Below are 18,482 nucleotides of genomic sequence, written 5' to 3' on the forward strand. Positions count from 1 at the left end.
AACCATGAAACTGAGGCTTCATATTTCCTAAATATTCCTCCAAATTGCTGTGATACGCTTTTCTGACCACAGCTGGTTGGCCTAAAGTGAAATGTAACCAAAGAGCCACAAGTATGCAGCTAAACTTCACAATACTGAGAAACTGCTGAAATAAATTTGATTTCTTTTCGAGAGAGATAGAATTGGAACACTTTATATTTAATTAGCATGTCAGTGGTCACACTCACGGATGAATAAATACAAAGAGTTAAAATACAAAGTAAAATATACAATACAAAGTTAAAAAAAACGTACTGATTGACTGATTAAAATAACGGGAGAAAGACTGAATGGATAGGAATAATAAGAAAAGTAAGAAAGAAAAAAAACAGCTATAAACATAAAGGGCCCTGTTTTTGTGATATTTCAGCTTGATTTAGGGCGTGTTGTGTGTCTTTAAATTTGCAAAAAAAAAAAGCATGTAAAAATTCTCCTAATTAATCATGGGTGTGTTTTGGGTGTATAAGTTACTATTCCCTTTAAAATCTAGGTGCCCTCTGACTTTGGCACATTGATATTTTAACATTGCAGCGCTTTTGTGCGTCTCAGCAAAGGATACTGACCTATGCGTTCACGCTGTGAAGGTGCACCAGTAGGTAATTTAAGAGAACACAAGGTTATAGTATTTTTTATTCTGTTTATTGTTGAGGCAAAACCTGTATTTGCACACAGCAATGTGTTTATTTGTGTGTATAACGAGTGGGGGTGTACATGCACTGAGGACACAAAGTGCGCACAGTGCTTCTGCATGGTTAAGATAGGATTGGGTGGCTGTTGACTGTTGTCAGGGTTTTAATTAATCAGTGGCGCACCTGTATTTCCCGAACCAAGACAAACACACACCAGATACTTACTCACTTCCAGACCACCACGCCCATCAGTGTAGATATATTACTAAATTCAAATGTCATGCCTTGAGCTCCAAGATTTGCAAGATCCTTTAAGTCATCAGGATGAGATTGGGGCCTTAATATCGGGAGGTAGTTTGTCAAATTTTAAGCTGGATGACAGGTATGACCAGCATGTGGGTTTGGGTAAAGCATTCATATGATAGTGTGGGTAATGGGTCATATCGGATGATACGTTTCTTTTGTCCAATAACTCACAATTAAATCTCTATGAAGAGAAAAATACTGTAAAGTAATTTTTTTTTATGTTATAACACAATTATAACACAATGAATCCTCTTCTAAAAGGATGTACAACATATTATTTGGGAAAATGTTGTTTGACATTCCTTCCTGCCTTTTCAAATATTAGAATTGTTATCAGTCATAAAACTTTAATATCGACCGGGGCTGAATGCTAATCCTCGGCTACTGTTTTCAGGCTACTGTTTTCAGTCGCATGCTGTGTTTCACCCTCATTAGAGACAGACAGTAATGTATCCTTCAACTAGAGCAGAAGTTGTCTCACAGCATGATATATCATGAGGTTAATGCAACCAAATGGCGTTATTTTCCTCCTGAGCTGAAGAATGGCTGCTGTTTAGTAGCGTAATTAGCAAAACTACACTAACACACATGGAACCTATGTTTATACGTCAATTATTCACAGTTACTAAAGTATTCGAGAAGAAAGAGAGACACACAAGACGAATGTACACCGAGGTAAGACGTTAACGCATGACTGAGTTCTCTTAGAAACTAATTTGATTTAATTAGTCTCCTCTAATTAGGACTCCCTATCGCTCTAGCTAGCTTATCTCCTCCGGGGGAGCATCCGCCGTTCCAAGCTGAGATACACCCCACAGCTCAGTGCCGAGTCGTCAGAATTCATTGTAGCGTGGACAAGACGGTTCTTTCTGTGTGAATACACACGTTAAAAATCCTCAGAAGAGCATAATAAGTACTTTATGTTCTGGAGAACATTGTAAGAAGGATATGTGGCCTTGGAGGAATGTGGCCAAAGTGCACTGTGTTCATGTACTGGTAACACTACCTTATAATTGAACGATGGGTTCTGGAAACTACCAAAGCAACACAAAGAGCAGAGCTTAAATGCTCAGACAGACAAGCGCAAATGCAAGGATTTTTTCCCAACGTCTCCGTATCTATATCTCTGGAACTAATGAGCCTATTTTAAAGGAATCCATGCACAAACATGGCTACCAAAGTTTTCTTCTCTCTCCCTCTACAAGGCCAGATCTGCTGACCAACATGGAAAATCTGGCCTGCAGAAGCTGTACAATAATATACTGCGTTCCTTATATATACACTGTAATGAACTGCTGTGAACAGACTGTGGTGTATTTTGTGCTGTATTTTATGATTATTGTTAAATAAAAGCTGTTGAATAATCATACATATCATGTGAGTTAAAAGTAATGTGCTTGGCAAACCAATAACAGTAAATAATTGTATTTATGAGAATAGTACAGTATATCCTGTCAAGCTATGGAAATACACACACTGTATTTTTTTAGCACACTTTTCCAACCATGTTCCAGTACATTCACTATAAAGAGGTGTTGTAACAGTACCACACTAAAATTGCCATAAAAATACCGTAAATCTACTGCCATATACTTTAATATAATATATAGTAAAATACTGTTTATACTGTATATAAAATACTGTTTTAAGTAAATCACAGTAGATGGACTGTAAAATATCTGTAAACTGCTGTTGTGTGTGCTGGCAGTATTTTAAAGTAAAATATTTTTACAGTGCATACATTTACTTATTCTTCTTATACTACTTATATTATTCGTAGTTGACAGTTTTTTGCGAACATTATGTTGGCATTTTAAGACCATTAAATGGCACTAATATAATGATAACAATTTCATAACATAGGAATTACACCCTTTTAAAGACAATAAACGTATATATATATACATATACGTATATATACATACACATTGTGATGTGCAAATGCAGAGGAAATCGGACATGCAGCCCCAGTCTGTCCCAGCTGGGCTACGTTGGACTGGCATAAAGACCTTGCCACAATTTGTAAGTGCAAACACAATGGACGATATCATGATTATTAAAATGATTGAGGTGACGTCTATTTATTAAACGATAAGTAGATAATGTAATTATTGTGACAAATAAAAAATAATTGTCCTGCTTTTTCCTGGAGTAACTATCTCTACTGTCCAGAGGAATTCATTCAACTAGCTACAACAGCATTCAGTCAGAATGATCACTATTTTACCCCATGCCTGGCTTTATTATTATTATTAACATGGCTCCTATAAATTCACATAATCTGCTCCAGGCAGTTCTATTCTATTTGTAATAATGTGCAATCCACGGAAAGGGGTGTCCAAAAACATTTGTACTTATGAAGCTTACCAAGCAATGCTTACAATGCTTAAAACAACTGAAGAACACAAGGTTGAAACCATTCACAGCTCACAACACACAAAGTGTGAAGTTCACCAGTCAAGCAGCTTCTGTTGAAGCCTGGGGGTCTTGACCCCAAGGCCCAGAACATCAAATGGAGAAAAAAACAATATGCCAGCATGGTGTGCAAAGGATCAGAAGGTCGGGAAGTAGAGCAAAAGCCAATAAGATAGTTTAAAGTGACAGTCTGTACAGTTTGGGAAATTAGAGTATATTTTGTCTCCTCTCAACTCTACTACTATACTACTGCTTTCAGTTTAACAGGAAAAAGGAAAAAGCCTTAAAGGCCTTAAAGTAAGTCTATGGTTGTTCCTGTTCCTTTTTGTTGGCAGAGAATTTTCGGGATCCTTATTAAGCAATTCAGTGTACATATGTCATGACAAGAAAAAACAAGGCAAAACAAATCATCTATGGCATTTTGTGCATATGATGAATAAAAGACCTTGACTTTAAGGAAAGCTGTCTGAGACATGGCCGTTCCTTCTGCTGATTCATGAAGTGACTCAAAGGAAAAGCAATTTCAGCATCTTACCTCATTCTCTCTGTTGGCGTATGCCGCCCATCTTCATCCTGGCCACCATCTGAAAGTCAGTTACATATTTATGAAGTCCGAAAATCACTTATAACCAGTCGTCCAGTTTTCTGATCTCGTGTAAATCCACTCTTTTGAGTCAGTCTAAAGTAAATCTTCTCACTTTTCTTCTCTTCCCTCCCTCTGTTCTCGCTCCAGCTGTTCTGGAACCAGCTCAAGTTTGCTTGCAACACTCCCACCTCTTCAGAACACGATTTCCCAGCAGTCTCCTCCTCTGGTAGCACCATCTACCCTTCCACAAACACCTCACCAGAGCTACAGCACATGCACCAACACAGACTGTACATGACCCACATGTGTACAGACTCCAGTGTTGCTCAAGAGACAGTTGTGACCAGCTTTGAAAGGGAGAGATAGGCTGGACAAACTGCAAGCAGCTACAGTTTATTGGTGCAGCTGCTAGACAAGTCAGCCCCTTGTAGGCGGGGTGTAATCCTACCCTTCAATCTGAGGGGGGATAGAGGGAAGGAATCTTAAACGGAGAGAGAAGGAAGGAAGTGCAGACGTCTCCAGGCACATATTCCAGCTGCCAAGGAATTTCCTTTGTTGATTATGGATTTAGACTTGACCGATGCGCTGCGTGCTTGCTCTCACTGTGGTCTTCATACTGGACACATCGCCCAACCTGTGCAATACAAGCACATCTAGAAATCTAGCAACCTGTTGAAACTGACACTTGAAGAAACTGTCAGATGTTTATTATTGAAGTGGAAGATATACCGATTTCAGATCCACAGCCTGCTCTGAAGCAAGGCCAGATACAACACAGAGCATGGCTGGGCTGGGTCCTGAACTTTGCATGCAGTTGGAAACCTGAGTTTTAGCTGAGAGGCCTCATGAAAAATCTCACTTGTTCTCTCCCTTTTGGCTTCTTTGACTCTGCATTCCATAAACCTTGCTCCAGTTAATGTGTCAACTGCCCACTCATAACAAGAAGCAGCCCTGTTCACTCCCCTCTGCAAGGACATTTACTGTTACACAAACCTGTGGCCACAAGGTAAATACAGCTTTTCTCATACACAGTCTAATGACAAGCAGTCTAATTACAATCTAAACACTTAAACATATTAGTGGAAGGTCATCTTTTTGGCATATTTTGAGTTGGAAAAAGGTGAACTGATTCAATTGAGTTACACTGCCTGTCTGCTCTGATCCCCACTTCTTCGCTCACCATCGATATGTAGTCATTCCCCCCAGGCTACCTTCAGCCATGTGTTTAATTGTAGTAATATACAACTCTGGAAAGAAAATAAGAGACAACTTAAAAATGATGAGTTTCTTTGATTTTACCAAATTAAAAACCTCTGGATTACAATTAAGAGAAGGATGGATGATCACAAGCCATCAAACCAAGCTGAACTGCTTGAATTTTTGCACCAGGAGTGGCATACAGTTATCCAAAAGCAGTGTGTAAGACTGGTGAAGGAGAACATGCCAAGATGCATGAAAACTGTGATTAAAAAGTTATTCCACCAAATATTGATTTCTGAACTCTTAAAAAACTTTATGAATATGAACTTGTTTTCTTTGCGCTATTTGAGGTTATTTCAGCCATTTCTCATTTTCTGCAAATAAATGCTCTAAATGATGATATTTTTATTTGGAATTTGGGAGAAATGTTGTTGTAGTTTATAAAATAAAACAACAATGTTCATTTTACTCAAACATATAATTATAAATAAATAGCAAAAACAGAGAAACTGATTCAGAAACTGAAGTGGTCTCTTATTTTTTTCTGTATATTGTGGCTATATGTTTGCTGAATGCTCAGGACATATTTTAAAATCTGGACTTTGATTCCAGAAGTTATGGGAACTGTAAATTAAACTGATTGGCCAGGTAGCATCACACCTAACAAGTGCAGGCTTTCAAAGTCTCACTGCTGCTCTTAAACAAAACTGGGTCATGACACAATGCATAAAAGTAAAGATTTACTCTATAAAAAGCTCTGACTTAAAGCTGTTTCACCTTTCTTTCAGTTAAGACTGAATTATTGATACAGAATATAAAATATACCAAGTCTGCAAAGTTGGTCTTACCTTTAAATTTGTAGTGTCCATGGATTTATTGGGGTCTATTCCAAAATAATCAAAGTTTCCCATGATTCTCATCCATTCCAGGCAGCTACATCCGTGACCAATTTTAAAAACACAACAATCCAAATCTGAGAGGTCACTTTCTCTATCCCTCTCAGTATCCCCCTGCTGGTCCACAATTGGTTTGCGAGGTTAATCTGTTCAAAAAATCAAGCGGATTAGGACAAAATGAAATCCACTATGGCCAACCACTGGCTGGACATTGTTGCATAAATCACTCCAATCTGTCGGGGCTCATTGGCGCTGGCTGCCTGGACGAATGAGGTTTTGATGAGATTACTTTCACCAGCACTGAAATGAATTCTTTTGCGCCAACTGACTGCTGATGTCACTTGAGTGTTGAGGATGATCTCAGCTGTAGAACAGGAGAGCTATTCTCAGTCCTCAGAGGAGCTGGGATTTAGGGAAAATCTCACAAATTATAACTTTGGAATACTATAGTGTATCAGTAACAATATTTTAAAGGACATTTTAAAGGAAATAAAGTGGTGTTAATTAAAACCTTTAAGGATTTCTATTTTTCAATTTACAGCTGTATTGTAATGCACACAGGACATACACAAATAACTGAAAGTACTGAGAAAGCTTTACAGTGTTAATTTATGTCTGCAATAATGCTCATTCTGTTCAGTCCTAATTACACTAGAGATTATGAGGCTCCATCTAGTGGTGTCAATGATAAAGTGCTCCCTTTTGACTTACAAACTTTAAAATACAAATGTTTTATCTTCATCTTTGATTAAGTCTAAATAAAAAGACTTTATCTTTACAACTTGAAAAAAAAACTCATTCTGCAACAGAATAACTGTCATTATTTCACACCATCCACAGTAAAGACAGACTGTAGAGTTGTGTGAAGCCGAATGTGTTTTAATTTTATTGTGTGTAGACATTTTGCTATAGTGCTGCATGTAAGCACCTTTCTCTCACGCGCTGCAAGTCCCATCCACATAAAAAAAAACTCATTGGACAACTAAACATGAAGAGAAGCCAACCAGGATGCTCTATTTGTCACTCTCTCACTACAGAAGCTTTTGCTACTCCTCTCTCCTAAAGGTTTATGAAATATTTGCCAATCAGATAAAAGTGGATGCTTATATATATATATATATTTGTGGTTTTGGGAGTTTTGGGATTTTATAAAATTTCTACACAATATATAACAAAAATCCATCAATAAATAAATGATTAATTAATTTAATTAATAAACACACTAGTTTTACACACTGCTTTTGGATAACTTTGTGCCAATAACTGGTGCAAATATTTAAGCAGTTCAGTTTGGTTTGATGTCTTGTGATCATCCATCTTCCTGTTCATTATATCCCAAAGGTTTTCAATTTGGTAAAATCAAAGAAACTCATAATTTTTAAGTGGTCTCTTATTTTTTGTATATACGTCTATGGGCAAGAGCTCTGCTTAAACAATATAATAAGTGCTCTGTTCGTTTTGTAAACAAACTACATTTCCCAGCCTTCCCTGCAACATCGCTCCAACAGTACATCCGGCTATCCGGGCATCTCCCTCGAGCAGCTGATTCAGGCGACGTCACTCGGTTTCCCAGCAGGAGCTCGTCGCTGATCAGGAGAGGGGAGACGGTGTGTGGGAGGGTAACGGACTTTATTTACTGTTTATATCAGTATTATTCTCACTGATACACTGAGCTCTTATCAGACTGAACACAGATTATCTTCATACACAGCCTCAGAAACGTGCTGTTTACTGATCCACTCAGAATTCAGCCGCCTGTAGCGGAGTTAATCAGTTAGCACTCAGTCTGGCTTTAGCTTTAGCAGAAACACCGAGAAAAACACTGGGAGAAAACTGAGCTGCGCGAGTTCCACACTTCACTCTAATCTAAAGAATGTTTCTTCTTTTTACACAACAGGTTCCCTGTTTCTTTAAAAATGGCGTTTGTTAAGAGCGGGTGGCTCCACAGACAGAGTGAGTAACCTAATATAACTTTATTACACATTTTCATTTGTTTCTATTTAGAATTGAACTGTTTATATAGAAGCTCATTTCCGCCACTTGGAAAAGAGAAAGCTCCTTCACTACTAAGTCATTATTATGAGATGCTAAGTCATTATTATGAGTTGCTAATTCATTATTATGAAATACTACGTCATGATTACCAGGTACTAATTCATTATTATGAGAAACTGAGTCACTATTATGAGATACTAAGTCATACTTATGAGATGCTAAGTCATACTTATGAGATGCTAAGTCATACTTATGAGATGCTAAGTCATAATTATGAGATACTAAGTCATTATTATTAGATACTAAGTCATTATTATTAGATACTAAGTCATTTTTATAAAATACTAAGTCATTATTATTAGATACTAAGTCATTTTTATAAAATACTAAGCCATAATTGAGATACATTGTCATAATTACGAGATACTAAGTCATTTATTTTGAGATTCTAAGTCATTTATTATGAGAGTCATTATAATAATTATTATGACTAACCAATTCATAATTATGACTTATCATCTCATAATTATAACTTGCTATCTCATAATCATGACTTACCATCTCATAATTATGACTTTGACATTTTTTTCCCCAAGTGGCAGACATGAGCTTCCATATATTTGACAATATAGTGTGCCTTGAAATATTTAACTATTTAAGTAGCGAGCTTTTATATTGTAATAACATTTTGCCTGTCTTGTGATTTTCTGTGATATTTATCAGTCACATTGTGTTCATCTTAATGTACTTACTTTTCTTATCTTTACATCCAAATTTGTAGTTATTTAGTTACTTTACTTTTAATGTTCACAGACAATTTTATGCATATTTTTTGTTTGTTTGCAGAATTTATTTAAGAGTTAATACTCTGTTTAACCTCTGGATTACAACTTATATTGTATAATTTACATTCTATGTTATATTCTTTTAGCCTCAATAAAATAATTAATTTCTAGTTGCATATTTCTCATTAGGTGTAGTAATCAGACAGCTAAGCTGTAGCCTAAGATATATTTCAACTCTATCTCTATTTATTAATACAGGCACCATCTTACGTCGCTGGAAGAAAAACTGGTTTGACCTCTGGTCAGATGGCCGTCTTACTTTCTACGATGACCAGCAGCGGCGTGACATGGAGGACGAGATCCATATGAAGGTGGACTGCATCAATATCCGTAATGCCAGTGCCTGTAGAGGTAGGTCAAACATATACATTTTAGTATAGAAATTTAAATGTAGCTTTGTCTTGTAGCTTTGACTCGCTTTCCTGCTTGTAGTAACGAAACCAACCATAAACATAAGGTAACTATTTCTATACTATTCCATACTATTTAGAATGTAACACATCATGTGTTCTGCTTAATATTTATGTCATTTAGTTCACACAGTGCATTTAAATGTATGGTTTAATTTATTTTATTTATATATCTACATTTTTTATTATTGTCTGCTCTTGTTATGGCTGTTTTTACTGTAATGTGTGACATGCCCTCAGGCACTAATAAAGTAATCTATTATCTATAAATTCATTATTTATCAAATGAAATCAAATTCAAATCAACTTTATTTGTCGCATATCTGGTTTTAGATTGTACAAACTATTTAATACTTTAAAGATTGAAAAGAGTACATAGCATATAAAATATCAGTCAAAAATTTGGACAAACCTCTTTTCATTTTATGTGATTTCTTATTAGTTTTTTGTAAATTGTAAATTTATTATTGAAAATATTAAAGCTGTCCAGAAATACATGCAGAATTAATTTGTAAGTAAAGAGTGTTAAACAAACCAGAATATGTTTATACTTAGTTTAAAAGTAGCCACATTAAGCTAGACATTTAGACAGATCTGTGCACTCTTGGTATTTGAATCTCAGTGTCTTCATGAGGTAGAGTCACCTGGAATAGTTTCCTCAGCGTTTAGAAGGAGTTCCTGGAGGTGCTGAACAATAGTTGCTGTTTTACCTTCACACTGTGATATAAATGTTAAAATAAATTGGAGTAAAAGTATATACGAAAAAGAAAAGTAGAGGAATTAATAAAATGTGTTACAGTTTTGTGTGCAGTTTAACACTCATTGCAGAAAGAATGAGGATGTGGTTGGGTGTTGCGTGTGTAACTTGAGAGTCAGCAGCCATACTGACTGCTCTATTTATCTATTTATATATTATTAAATTTGTTTCAATTCTCTCGTTTTCTCTTATTTTGTTTCCAGAGCTGACTCCTCCTGAAGGAAAAGGCAAAGATGCCCTTCTTCAAATCGTGTGTCGTGATGGACGTGTTATTAGCCTCTGCGCAGACAGTGCAGACGACTCTCTGTAAGTCAGCTGATCCGATGTTTTTTGCTTTCACTTTGCAGTTAGTAAACATGCGTCTTGTTTAGCAAGTGGACCCTTAAACAGAAACAAGCATTTAATATGATCACTGATGTGCACAAATCTTATATATTCATTTTTGCCTATTTTCGACAAAATATTAATTTGGCAAGAGAAAAAAGAGCAAGCAGTAGAAAATGCGCTCGACATGGTTTTAAAAAATATCAGTTTGAAAAATCTTTGCCCAAAATTATTGTATTATGGGGAAATACCAAAAAAATGCAGGTTATTTGTTGGTCTTTATATGTTATCATTATTACATGAATTTGATGAATTAACCAATAGAAATGCTACAGAACTTTATTTGATGAATACAAACTTTTTGCATTGACTTACATTAAAAGTTGATAAAGTAGACACTTTGGAGATACAAGGTTTTGTATAGGTTTGCAGTCTTACTAGGCTATGTTTTTGAGGAATTATATAAAAAAAAAGTAACCTTCAGTGTAGTCAGTATTAATAACATACTGTTCACGTTTCGCCCCTTTTTCCTCCCAGAGCCTGGACCATGGCTCTCCAAGATGCCAGAATCAACACTGTGAGTCATTTCTAACTAAAACAAACACATGGGTGGAGTAGTTTGACTGTTTGCTCTGCAATAAAAAAAACAGCTTCTTAGTGCTGGAAATGTTTATTTTTTTATTATTATTTATTTTGAATTATGCCATAAACCAAGTACTTGATTCCATAAAAAACATGTTTGGTCCTTTCAATTGGTAAAGAACTCCAACATGTCCTCTTTTTTAGCAAACACTCCAACACCTACAGCATTAAGTTCACAGATATATTAAATACACACATACAAATTACCCATGCACACACAAACACACACATGCAGATATACACGTGTCTTATATATTGTCACGCAGAAATACTACAACACTAAATAACATATATTTTTATAAATGTATTGTATATCTTTCTATTTTTTCCATTTTTTATATTATTGTCTCTGTATATTATTTTCTTATTTTAGATTGTATTTGCACCTTATCTTTTAATCTTTATTATATAAACTTTATAGCTATAAATTAGCTATATAATCATTTTGTTTGAAGAGAATGAACATGTCAAAGCATTTCACTGCTAGTACTCTGTATATGACCATTAATTTAGATTTTATTTTATATGTAAAAAAATCTATAAAAAAATCTAATTTTGACCATAACCATGACATTCCATTGTCATATTGAAATATTGATATACAACTGTCTGCCTGTTTGTCTACTTGTTTTTCTGTCTACTCTTTACTTGCAATAGGGATTATAGATTGAGTAGAGGCATACGTAATCAATAAATAAATAAATTAATTAAAAATGTAAACCTTTAAAAGGTTCTTTACACTTGTACACTTGCTTCTCTTTTACTAACCAGGTACTTTATGGAATCAACTCTGTTTCTTTATGACATCACTCAAAGAAGCCTTAGTATTTGTATTGTTTTTAAGAGTGTGTAGGTTTCGCTATACTTTGACCCCAGAGCTGTTAGTGAATACAGTACTGTATTTGTATCTGTATTGTAACAGTATACATAATGTATTGTGTGTGTATATTATGCAAGTTTTCCATTTTTACACTTCTTTAAGGTGTTATAGGTCGTAGATTTGTGCTGTTGTTTTTGAAAAGTGTCTGTGTTTATAATTAAATTATTTTACAGGTGGTGGCGCCTCCTCAGTTTGGGTTTGCTCAGGAGGTTGTTGCTTCTGCTCCTCCGTCCTATGCAGAATTAAACCCCACTCCTCAGGTACATCCTGCTTAATGTTGTTTATGTGTACACTGTATGGATAAAAGTATTGGGACACCAGCTCTGGCATTGTTTACTCTGAAATGAAGGGTATTATAGATTTAAAGACTTCTTTTGTTCCTCCTTAGTTTGGGTTGTCTCTACTGTTCAAGGAAGTTTTTCTACTGTATTTACTATTAGAAATTTCTGTGACGATTTGATTGATGACCACTCCACTTTATCATCCTCAAGTATTAGATGGACCACCATCATTCCAGAGAATGCAGATCCACTGCTCCACAATCACTCAATGTTGGGGGTGGTTGTATATACCCCTCTAACTTATGCTATTCCCATAGCATTATGCATAATGCCACTGGATTCATGTTTATGTTCTTTAGAGAGTCCAATTATTGGCAAAACTTTGCATGAACTAGACACGAATTAGCCACTGCATTTATTAAAAGGGGTGTCCACAAGCTTTTGAACATAAAGTGTATCTCCACTTTCAACTTTCTTTTTGTCTTAAACTGTCCAGAGAAATGGAAATATGTATGTAAAACCTGTTTTCATTATTCTTATGATATCTTTGAGCAGGTGTACTATCCAGACCAATATGGAGGCTATGTGCCTCAGCCTCCTCCCCCCTATACCAGCCATGTGGTGTACTCTGCAGGTGGGCAGCTGTATACATATGCCTCCCCGTATCAATACCCAGGTAGATTCATTTGCTGCTGGCCTTCCCTCATCATAACTTTCTTTAATTATCACCTCTTATGATATTTACTTCCTTAAATTATTATAACTAATCCAATTAATTCAATCTAACATTGGAATACAATGTAATACTACGGTGGCCCTGAAGTGCAAAACAAATTAACATGTCAGAAAACAAAATTACAAAAACTAAAACACATTTACAAAACTTAAAACAAATTTACAAGACGCAAAACACTTTTACAAATACTGAAACACTTTTACAAACGCTGAAACACTTTTACAAACTGCGATTTCTGACGGAAAGGGAGGGTCTAACACAAAGGAAGTGCTTGATGCGGACCCTCCTTGTCAGTCAAGCTGCGTTACGATGAGAGAGTGGAGTTATGAACACCAAACTATGTTTTGTGGCACGTATTTTAGCAGCAGCAGTAAATACTTAAACTATCCCTGTCCTGTTGCTACCCCCGCCGCGGGGTTCACCTAATGCCCGGCGGCCATCAGCCACTGCCCCCGCCGCGGGGTTCAGCTAATACCCCAGGGGTTCAGCCACTGCCCCACGGTTATCAGCCACTGCCCCCGCCGCGGGGTTCACCTTATACCCCGGGGGTTCAGCCACTGCCCCTCGGTTATCAGTCACTGCCCCCGCCGCGGGGTTCAGCTAATGCCCGGCGGCCATCAGCCACTGCCCCGCGGTTATCAGCCACTGCCCCCGCCGCGGGGTTCTCCTAATACCCCGGGGGTTCAGCCACTGCCCCGCGGTTATCAGCCACTGCCCCCGCCGCGGGGTTCAGCTAATGCCCGGCGGCCATCAGCCACTGCCCCGCGGGGTTCAGGTAATACAGTACAGGAGTGGCTGAACCCCGCGGGGCAGTGGCTGAACTCCGTGGGGCATTAGCTGAACCCCGCGGCGGGGGCAGTGGTTGATGGCCGCGTGGCATTAGCTGAACCCCGCGGCGGGGGCAGTGGCTGATAACCGGGGGGCAGTGGCTGAACCCCGCGGCGGGGGCAGTGGCTGATGGCCGCGTGGCATTAGCTGAAACCCCGGGGTATTAGGTGAACCCCGCGGCGGGGGTAGCAACAGGACAGGGATAGTTTAAGTATTTACTGCTGCTGCTAAAATACGTGCCACAAAACATAGTTTAGTGTCCATAACTCCACTCTCTCATCGTAACGCAGCTTGACTGACAAGGAGGGTCCGCATCAAGCACTTCCTGTGTGTTAGACCCTCCCTTTCCGTCAGAAATCGCAGTTTGTAAAAGTGTTTCAGCGTTTGTAAAAGTGTTTCAGCGTTTGTAAAAGTGTTTCAGCATTTGTAAAAGTGTTTTAGCGTTTGTAAAAGTGTTTTAGCGTTTGTAAAAGTGTTTCAGAGTTTGTAAAAGTGTTTCAGAGTTTGTAAAAGTGTTTTAGCGTTTGTAAAAGTGTTTCAGCGTTTGTAAAAGTGTTTTAGCGTTTGTAAAAGTGTTTCAGAGTTTGTAAAAGTGTTTTAGCGTTTGTAAAAGTGTTTCAGCGTTTGTAAAAGTGTTTCAGCGTTTGTAAAAGTGTTTCAGCGTTTGTAAAAGTGTTTTAGCGTTTGTAAAAGTGTTTCAGAGTTTGTAAAAGTGTTTTAGCGTTTGTAAAAGTGTTTTAGCGTTTGTAAAAGTGTTTCAGAGTTTGTAAAAGTGTTTTAGCGTTTGTAAAAGTGTTTTAGCGTTTGTAAAAGTGTTTCAGAGTTTGTAAAAGTGTTTTAGCGTTTGTAAAAGTGTTTCAGCGTTTGTAAAAGTGTTTCAGAGTTTGTAAAAGTGTTTTAGCGTTTGTAAAAGTGTTTCAGCGTTTGTAAAAGTGTTTTAGCGTTTGTAAAAGTGTTTCAGAGTTTGTAAAAGTGTTTTAGCGTTTGTAAAAGTGTTTCAGAGTTTGTAAAAGTGTTTTAGCGTTTGTAAAAGTGTTTCAGAGTTTGTAAAAGTGTTTCAGAGTTTGTAAAAGTGTTTTAGCGTTTGTAAAAGTGTTTTAGCGTTTGTAAAAGTGTTTTAGCTTTTGTAAAAGTGTTTCAGAGTTTGTAAAAGTGTTTTAGCGTTTGTAAAAGTGTTTCAGAGTTTGTAAAAGTGTTTTAGCGTTTGTAAAAGTGTTTCAGCGTTTGTAAAAGTGTTTTAGTGCTGGTAAAAGTGTTTCAGCGTTTGTAAAAGTGTTTCAGTGCTGGGAAAAGTGTTTTGCGTCTTGTAAATTTGTTTTAAGTTTTGTAAATGTGTTTTAGTTTTTGTAATTTTGTTTTCTGACATGTTAATTTGTTTTGCACTTCAGGGCCACCGTATAATACGGTTCATTTTAGATAATTATTCTTATTTTTATTTTATTTTTTTCCCGTTTTCTCCCTCAGCAGCCTCCCCCATGCGCGAAGTCAACCACGTCGTCATCGAGGACCGCCGCCGCGATGACGCAGGAGACATGGCCCTCGGGATGCTAGCCGGTGCTGCGACGGGATTGGCTATCGGTTCCCTTTTCTCTGTGTTTTAAGGTGCCTGTAGAACTAAGACCCGACCTTTCCTCCTCTCCTTTTCGAGACCCCTCACAGTTCAGACGAGTGTTCTGCTACTGTCCTAACGTTGTTCTGCTACTGCAGCCCCTCTGCATCTTTAGAACTAAGTCTAATCCGTTAGCTGTGTCGCGGATGCGTCTGTGATCTGTTTGGCAGTTAATCCCTCTGTGCGTCTTAAAGCCTCACGGTAGCATTTACAGTCGGAGTGCAGTAGATGAAGATGACTATGACTATGATTATGATTATGATTGTATTGCACTTAACGTTTTGCCGCATATGAGGAGGTATGAAACCAAAACTGTGTTCAAATGCCTCAGGGTGGCTGTTCGAAAAATTGGGTCACCTGCTTTAGATTGCCTTTGAAGGTTACGAAAGGACTAAATGAAGAATGACTGGGGACTTATTTTAGTGTCTATAGGATTTAAAGAGAAATGACTGGCCTGTATCATCCAGTTCCATGCTGTCTTGATATTGATGGCTCTAGGAATAGGTAAAGAATGGGATTGATGCAAAAAAAAAAAGAAAAAGAAAAAAAGATTTTTTTTTTTTTTATTGTGATGCAAAAAACCCCCCCAAACTTTTAAATTAGCCTTAACATTGCCCAAACCAACCCACAGAATATTATAGCACAGTATTTGAATATTTATATATAAATATATTTTTTGCCATATAGGCCTTGCATTTGCAGGGCTTTTAACCTTACACTATTAAAAACAAAGGTGCACTTTAGGCATTGTGATAAAAGAACCATTTTTGGTTTCATAAATAGCTATTTTTGTTTAAGAAATATGAGTGTGAGCCTTTACACCATTATTTTTATGGGTCCACTTTTGCCAAAATAGTTATTTATGGATTTAAAAATGGTTCTTCTTTGATCCCTTTGTAGCACCTTTATTTTTATAAACAAAGTACATTATTGATTATAATTGGTTTGTTTAAGCTTTTAATTAACAGGCACTTTAACCAGCTGGTAGCAGGGATGGCACTAACTAAAGCATGTAGAATGGACAGGACCCTTGTGGCGATTAACTCTATCCAACCATCCTGAGTTTGTGTAATACAGTATCAGTCAAATGTTTGGACACACCTCTTCTCATTCAATGTGTTTTTTTTATGATATATATATATATATATATATATATATATATATATATATATATATATATATATATATATATATATATATATATATATATATATATATGTGTTTTGCATTGTATATTTAAGCAATAATAGGAATGGGGTGCTATAAGGTGTAATATTGGTACTCGCAGGCACAAGTCCACAGGCAGAGTGCTGTAGATCAACACAGCAGTACCAATAATTACACCTTATAGCACAAACCTCGAGTGTATTATTGCGATTATACCATATCGCTGTTTATTAAAAGATTTTGAGTTAAATAGGATCTGTTTGGTTGTAAACACTCCGCGAGATGAAATAGTTTTATTGCTGCTCTGTTTGTAGCTGCGCTGTTTGGCTTGTAAGCGCTGCGTTGTTGCTAGGTTACCTGTATGTGGCAGAGCAATTCATCGAGAGCTTTGGTTACAGTGCATTACCGGCTGATAATGGCACTCATAGAACGCTTCTCAGCCTCATCACTTTGCAGGGTCTGAACTAACTGTGGTATAATCAATATTTAAGACATTAAAACTATACAGGAACACGTGGAATTATTTTGTTTACAATGATTTTTTTTAACAAACATGTTTTATACTATAGATTTAGCTTTGATGACAGATCTGCACACTCTTGGTATTTTGTTATCAGCATCTCAGTTTAGGATTTAGAGCACTTTTTGTATTATTTAATACGTAATTCCACGTGTGCTTTAATTGTTTTCGTGTCTTTAATATTCTATAATCTACAATGTAGAAAATAAATTAAATAAAAAAAAAAGAAAAACATTGAATGAGAAGGTGGGTCCAAGCCAAGCACAATTCAGGAACCTTGATTAATCAATATTGAGATTTTGATAGGGTTGATGGGTTGAAGGGTGAAGCTTGTGACTGGTGAGTTAATATGTATTTGTATATTGCCAGTGATCGTTTTTTGTGAGGGAGTATTATATACACCATATCTGTGAACAGACTAGGCAGCTCCAGCAGCATCCAAATCCAGAGCACCACAGTGTTTAAGATGCCGATCAGATTGGCTGTGCGCTCCTTTCTCTTTCAGTTCTGAAAGGTGACACCTTTTACCTGAATGTCGCAATCGACTTGTTTACTCCCACCTATGATCTGCGCCAGAGCTCTTCGCTGGATATGAATGTCCGTTCTGCTTCTTCTGATCCTGTGACTGCGCTCTTATTAACTAGTTTAGTTCTGGCTACTGAATGTAAGAGTAGCTCTAGAGCTTCTCCTCCCACTCTGCATCTGTGTGTGTTATTTTTTCATTTGTGTGGCCTTCACTCAAAACCTCCTGAACACTCCTAAAGTGCTTATTTGATAAGGTGTACCTGTATTATCCTATATTATGTTGCTTTTGTGGGAAATAATAATAATGGCTTTAAATTTTCCTCTTCTGTGTGAGATTATTATTATTATTTATTCTGTTTGTTTGATGTAATATGTTAATTATTGTCTTATTTTTGTGAAGAAATTGATGCAGCACACATTGTTTCGGAGTCTGGGAACATTTTGAATACTCTGAGCAGGTAAATTTACAGGGAATGATGGTGGAAGAGAAGTGTTGTGTTTACAAAAGGGATATTGTTTGGATCATCTGGTCTTTTTTCATATCGGACATACTGTAACATGCTTTACTGATTGTATTTGATGTAATTTGTTATTTATTGACTGTCTGTTTACTTGTAAACATGTTTATCAGGGGAGTGTGTTTCACAGAGAGCTTTACCAATTAATTAGATTTCTCTTTTCCGGTCATCTTGACCTTCCTGAGCTTTACAGATACAGATAAGTAACCGGTACATCCTGGCCACTAGTTTGTGGACCAGTGTCAGTGAAAGATATTGCATTTATTTCAACACATGGATGATCCTCTAATGCTTTAATTATTTTTTTTCTTCATCTTCCCATTTGTGTCTGCACTTGCACTTACTTACTCACTGCTCAGACATTATAAATGTTT

General features: G+C 36.8%; 2 protein-coding genes across 6 annotated transcripts in view; one reads left to right on the plus strand and one right to left on the minus strand.

The window, feature by feature from the left end:
- The window catches only part of si:dkey-121a11.3 (uncharacterized protein KIAA1614), a 36,794-nt gene extending 30,680 nt beyond the window's left edge, over positions 1–6,114 (minus strand). Inside the window, exons 1-2 of one of the 2 annotated variants that reach the window (XM_022669626.2) lie at positions 6,024–6,114; positions 3,925–3,973 (exon numbers count right to left, since the gene is read on the minus strand). The gene's annotated coding sequence lies outside the window, so the exon portion shown is untranslated. Of the gene's footprint in view, positions 1–3,924; positions 4,346–6,023 lie in introns of those variants that run through there. The other variant, XM_049465999.1, reaches the window with a different exon arrangement.
- A 1,493-nt stretch (positions 6,115–7,607) lies between these two features.
- Positions 7,608–16,533, plus strand: plekhb2 (pleckstrin homology domain containing, family B (evectins) member 2). 4 transcript variants are annotated; one of them, XM_049466003.1, is made up of 8 exons: positions 7,608–7,690; positions 7,969–8,024; positions 9,110–9,262; positions 10,282–10,384; positions 10,940–10,979; positions 12,098–12,184; positions 12,761–12,881; positions 15,237–16,533. In XM_049466003.1, the coding sequence occupies exons 2-8, from the start codon at positions 7,988–7,990 to the stop codon at positions 15,368–15,370; spliced, it is 675 nt and encodes a 224-aa protein (XP_049321960.1). In that variant the 5' UTR covers positions 7,608–7,690; positions 7,969–7,987; the 3' UTR covers positions 15,371–16,533. The 4 variants fall into 4 exon arrangements, with proteins under 4 accessions (XP_049321960.1, XP_049321961.1, XP_049321962.1 ...); XM_049466004.1 differs by having other exon boundaries at positions 12,761–12,839; positions 15,234–16,533; XM_049466005.1 differs by having other exon boundaries at positions 12,761–12,839.
- The last annotated feature ends 1,949 nt before the right edge of the window (positions 16,534–18,482 follow it).

The sequence above is a fragment of the Astyanax mexicanus genome, chromosome 16 (assembly GCF_023375975.1).
Source record: "Astyanax mexicanus isolate ESR-SI-001 chromosome 16, AstMex3_surface, whole genome shotgun sequence".
NCBI lineage: Eukaryota > Metazoa > Chordata > Actinopteri > Characiformes > Acestrorhamphidae > Astyanax > Astyanax mexicanus.

What these genes read in the sequence shown, in the direction of transcription:
- plekhb2 (XM_049466002.1), top strand. Translation starts at nt 7,988, where the DNA reads ATGGCGTTTGTTAAGAGCGGGTGGCTCCACAGACAGA. An exon ending in TAATGCCAGTGCCTGTAGAG is followed by an intron (nt 9,263 to 10,281) that starts GTAGGTCAAACA and finishes TTTTGTTTCCAG; the next exon opens with AGCTGACTCCTCCTGAAGGA. An exon ending in CTCCCCGTATCAATACCCAG is followed by an intron (nt 12,882 to 15,233) that starts GTAGATTCATTT and finishes TTTCTCCCTCAG; the next exon opens with CAGCCTCCCCCATGCGCGAA.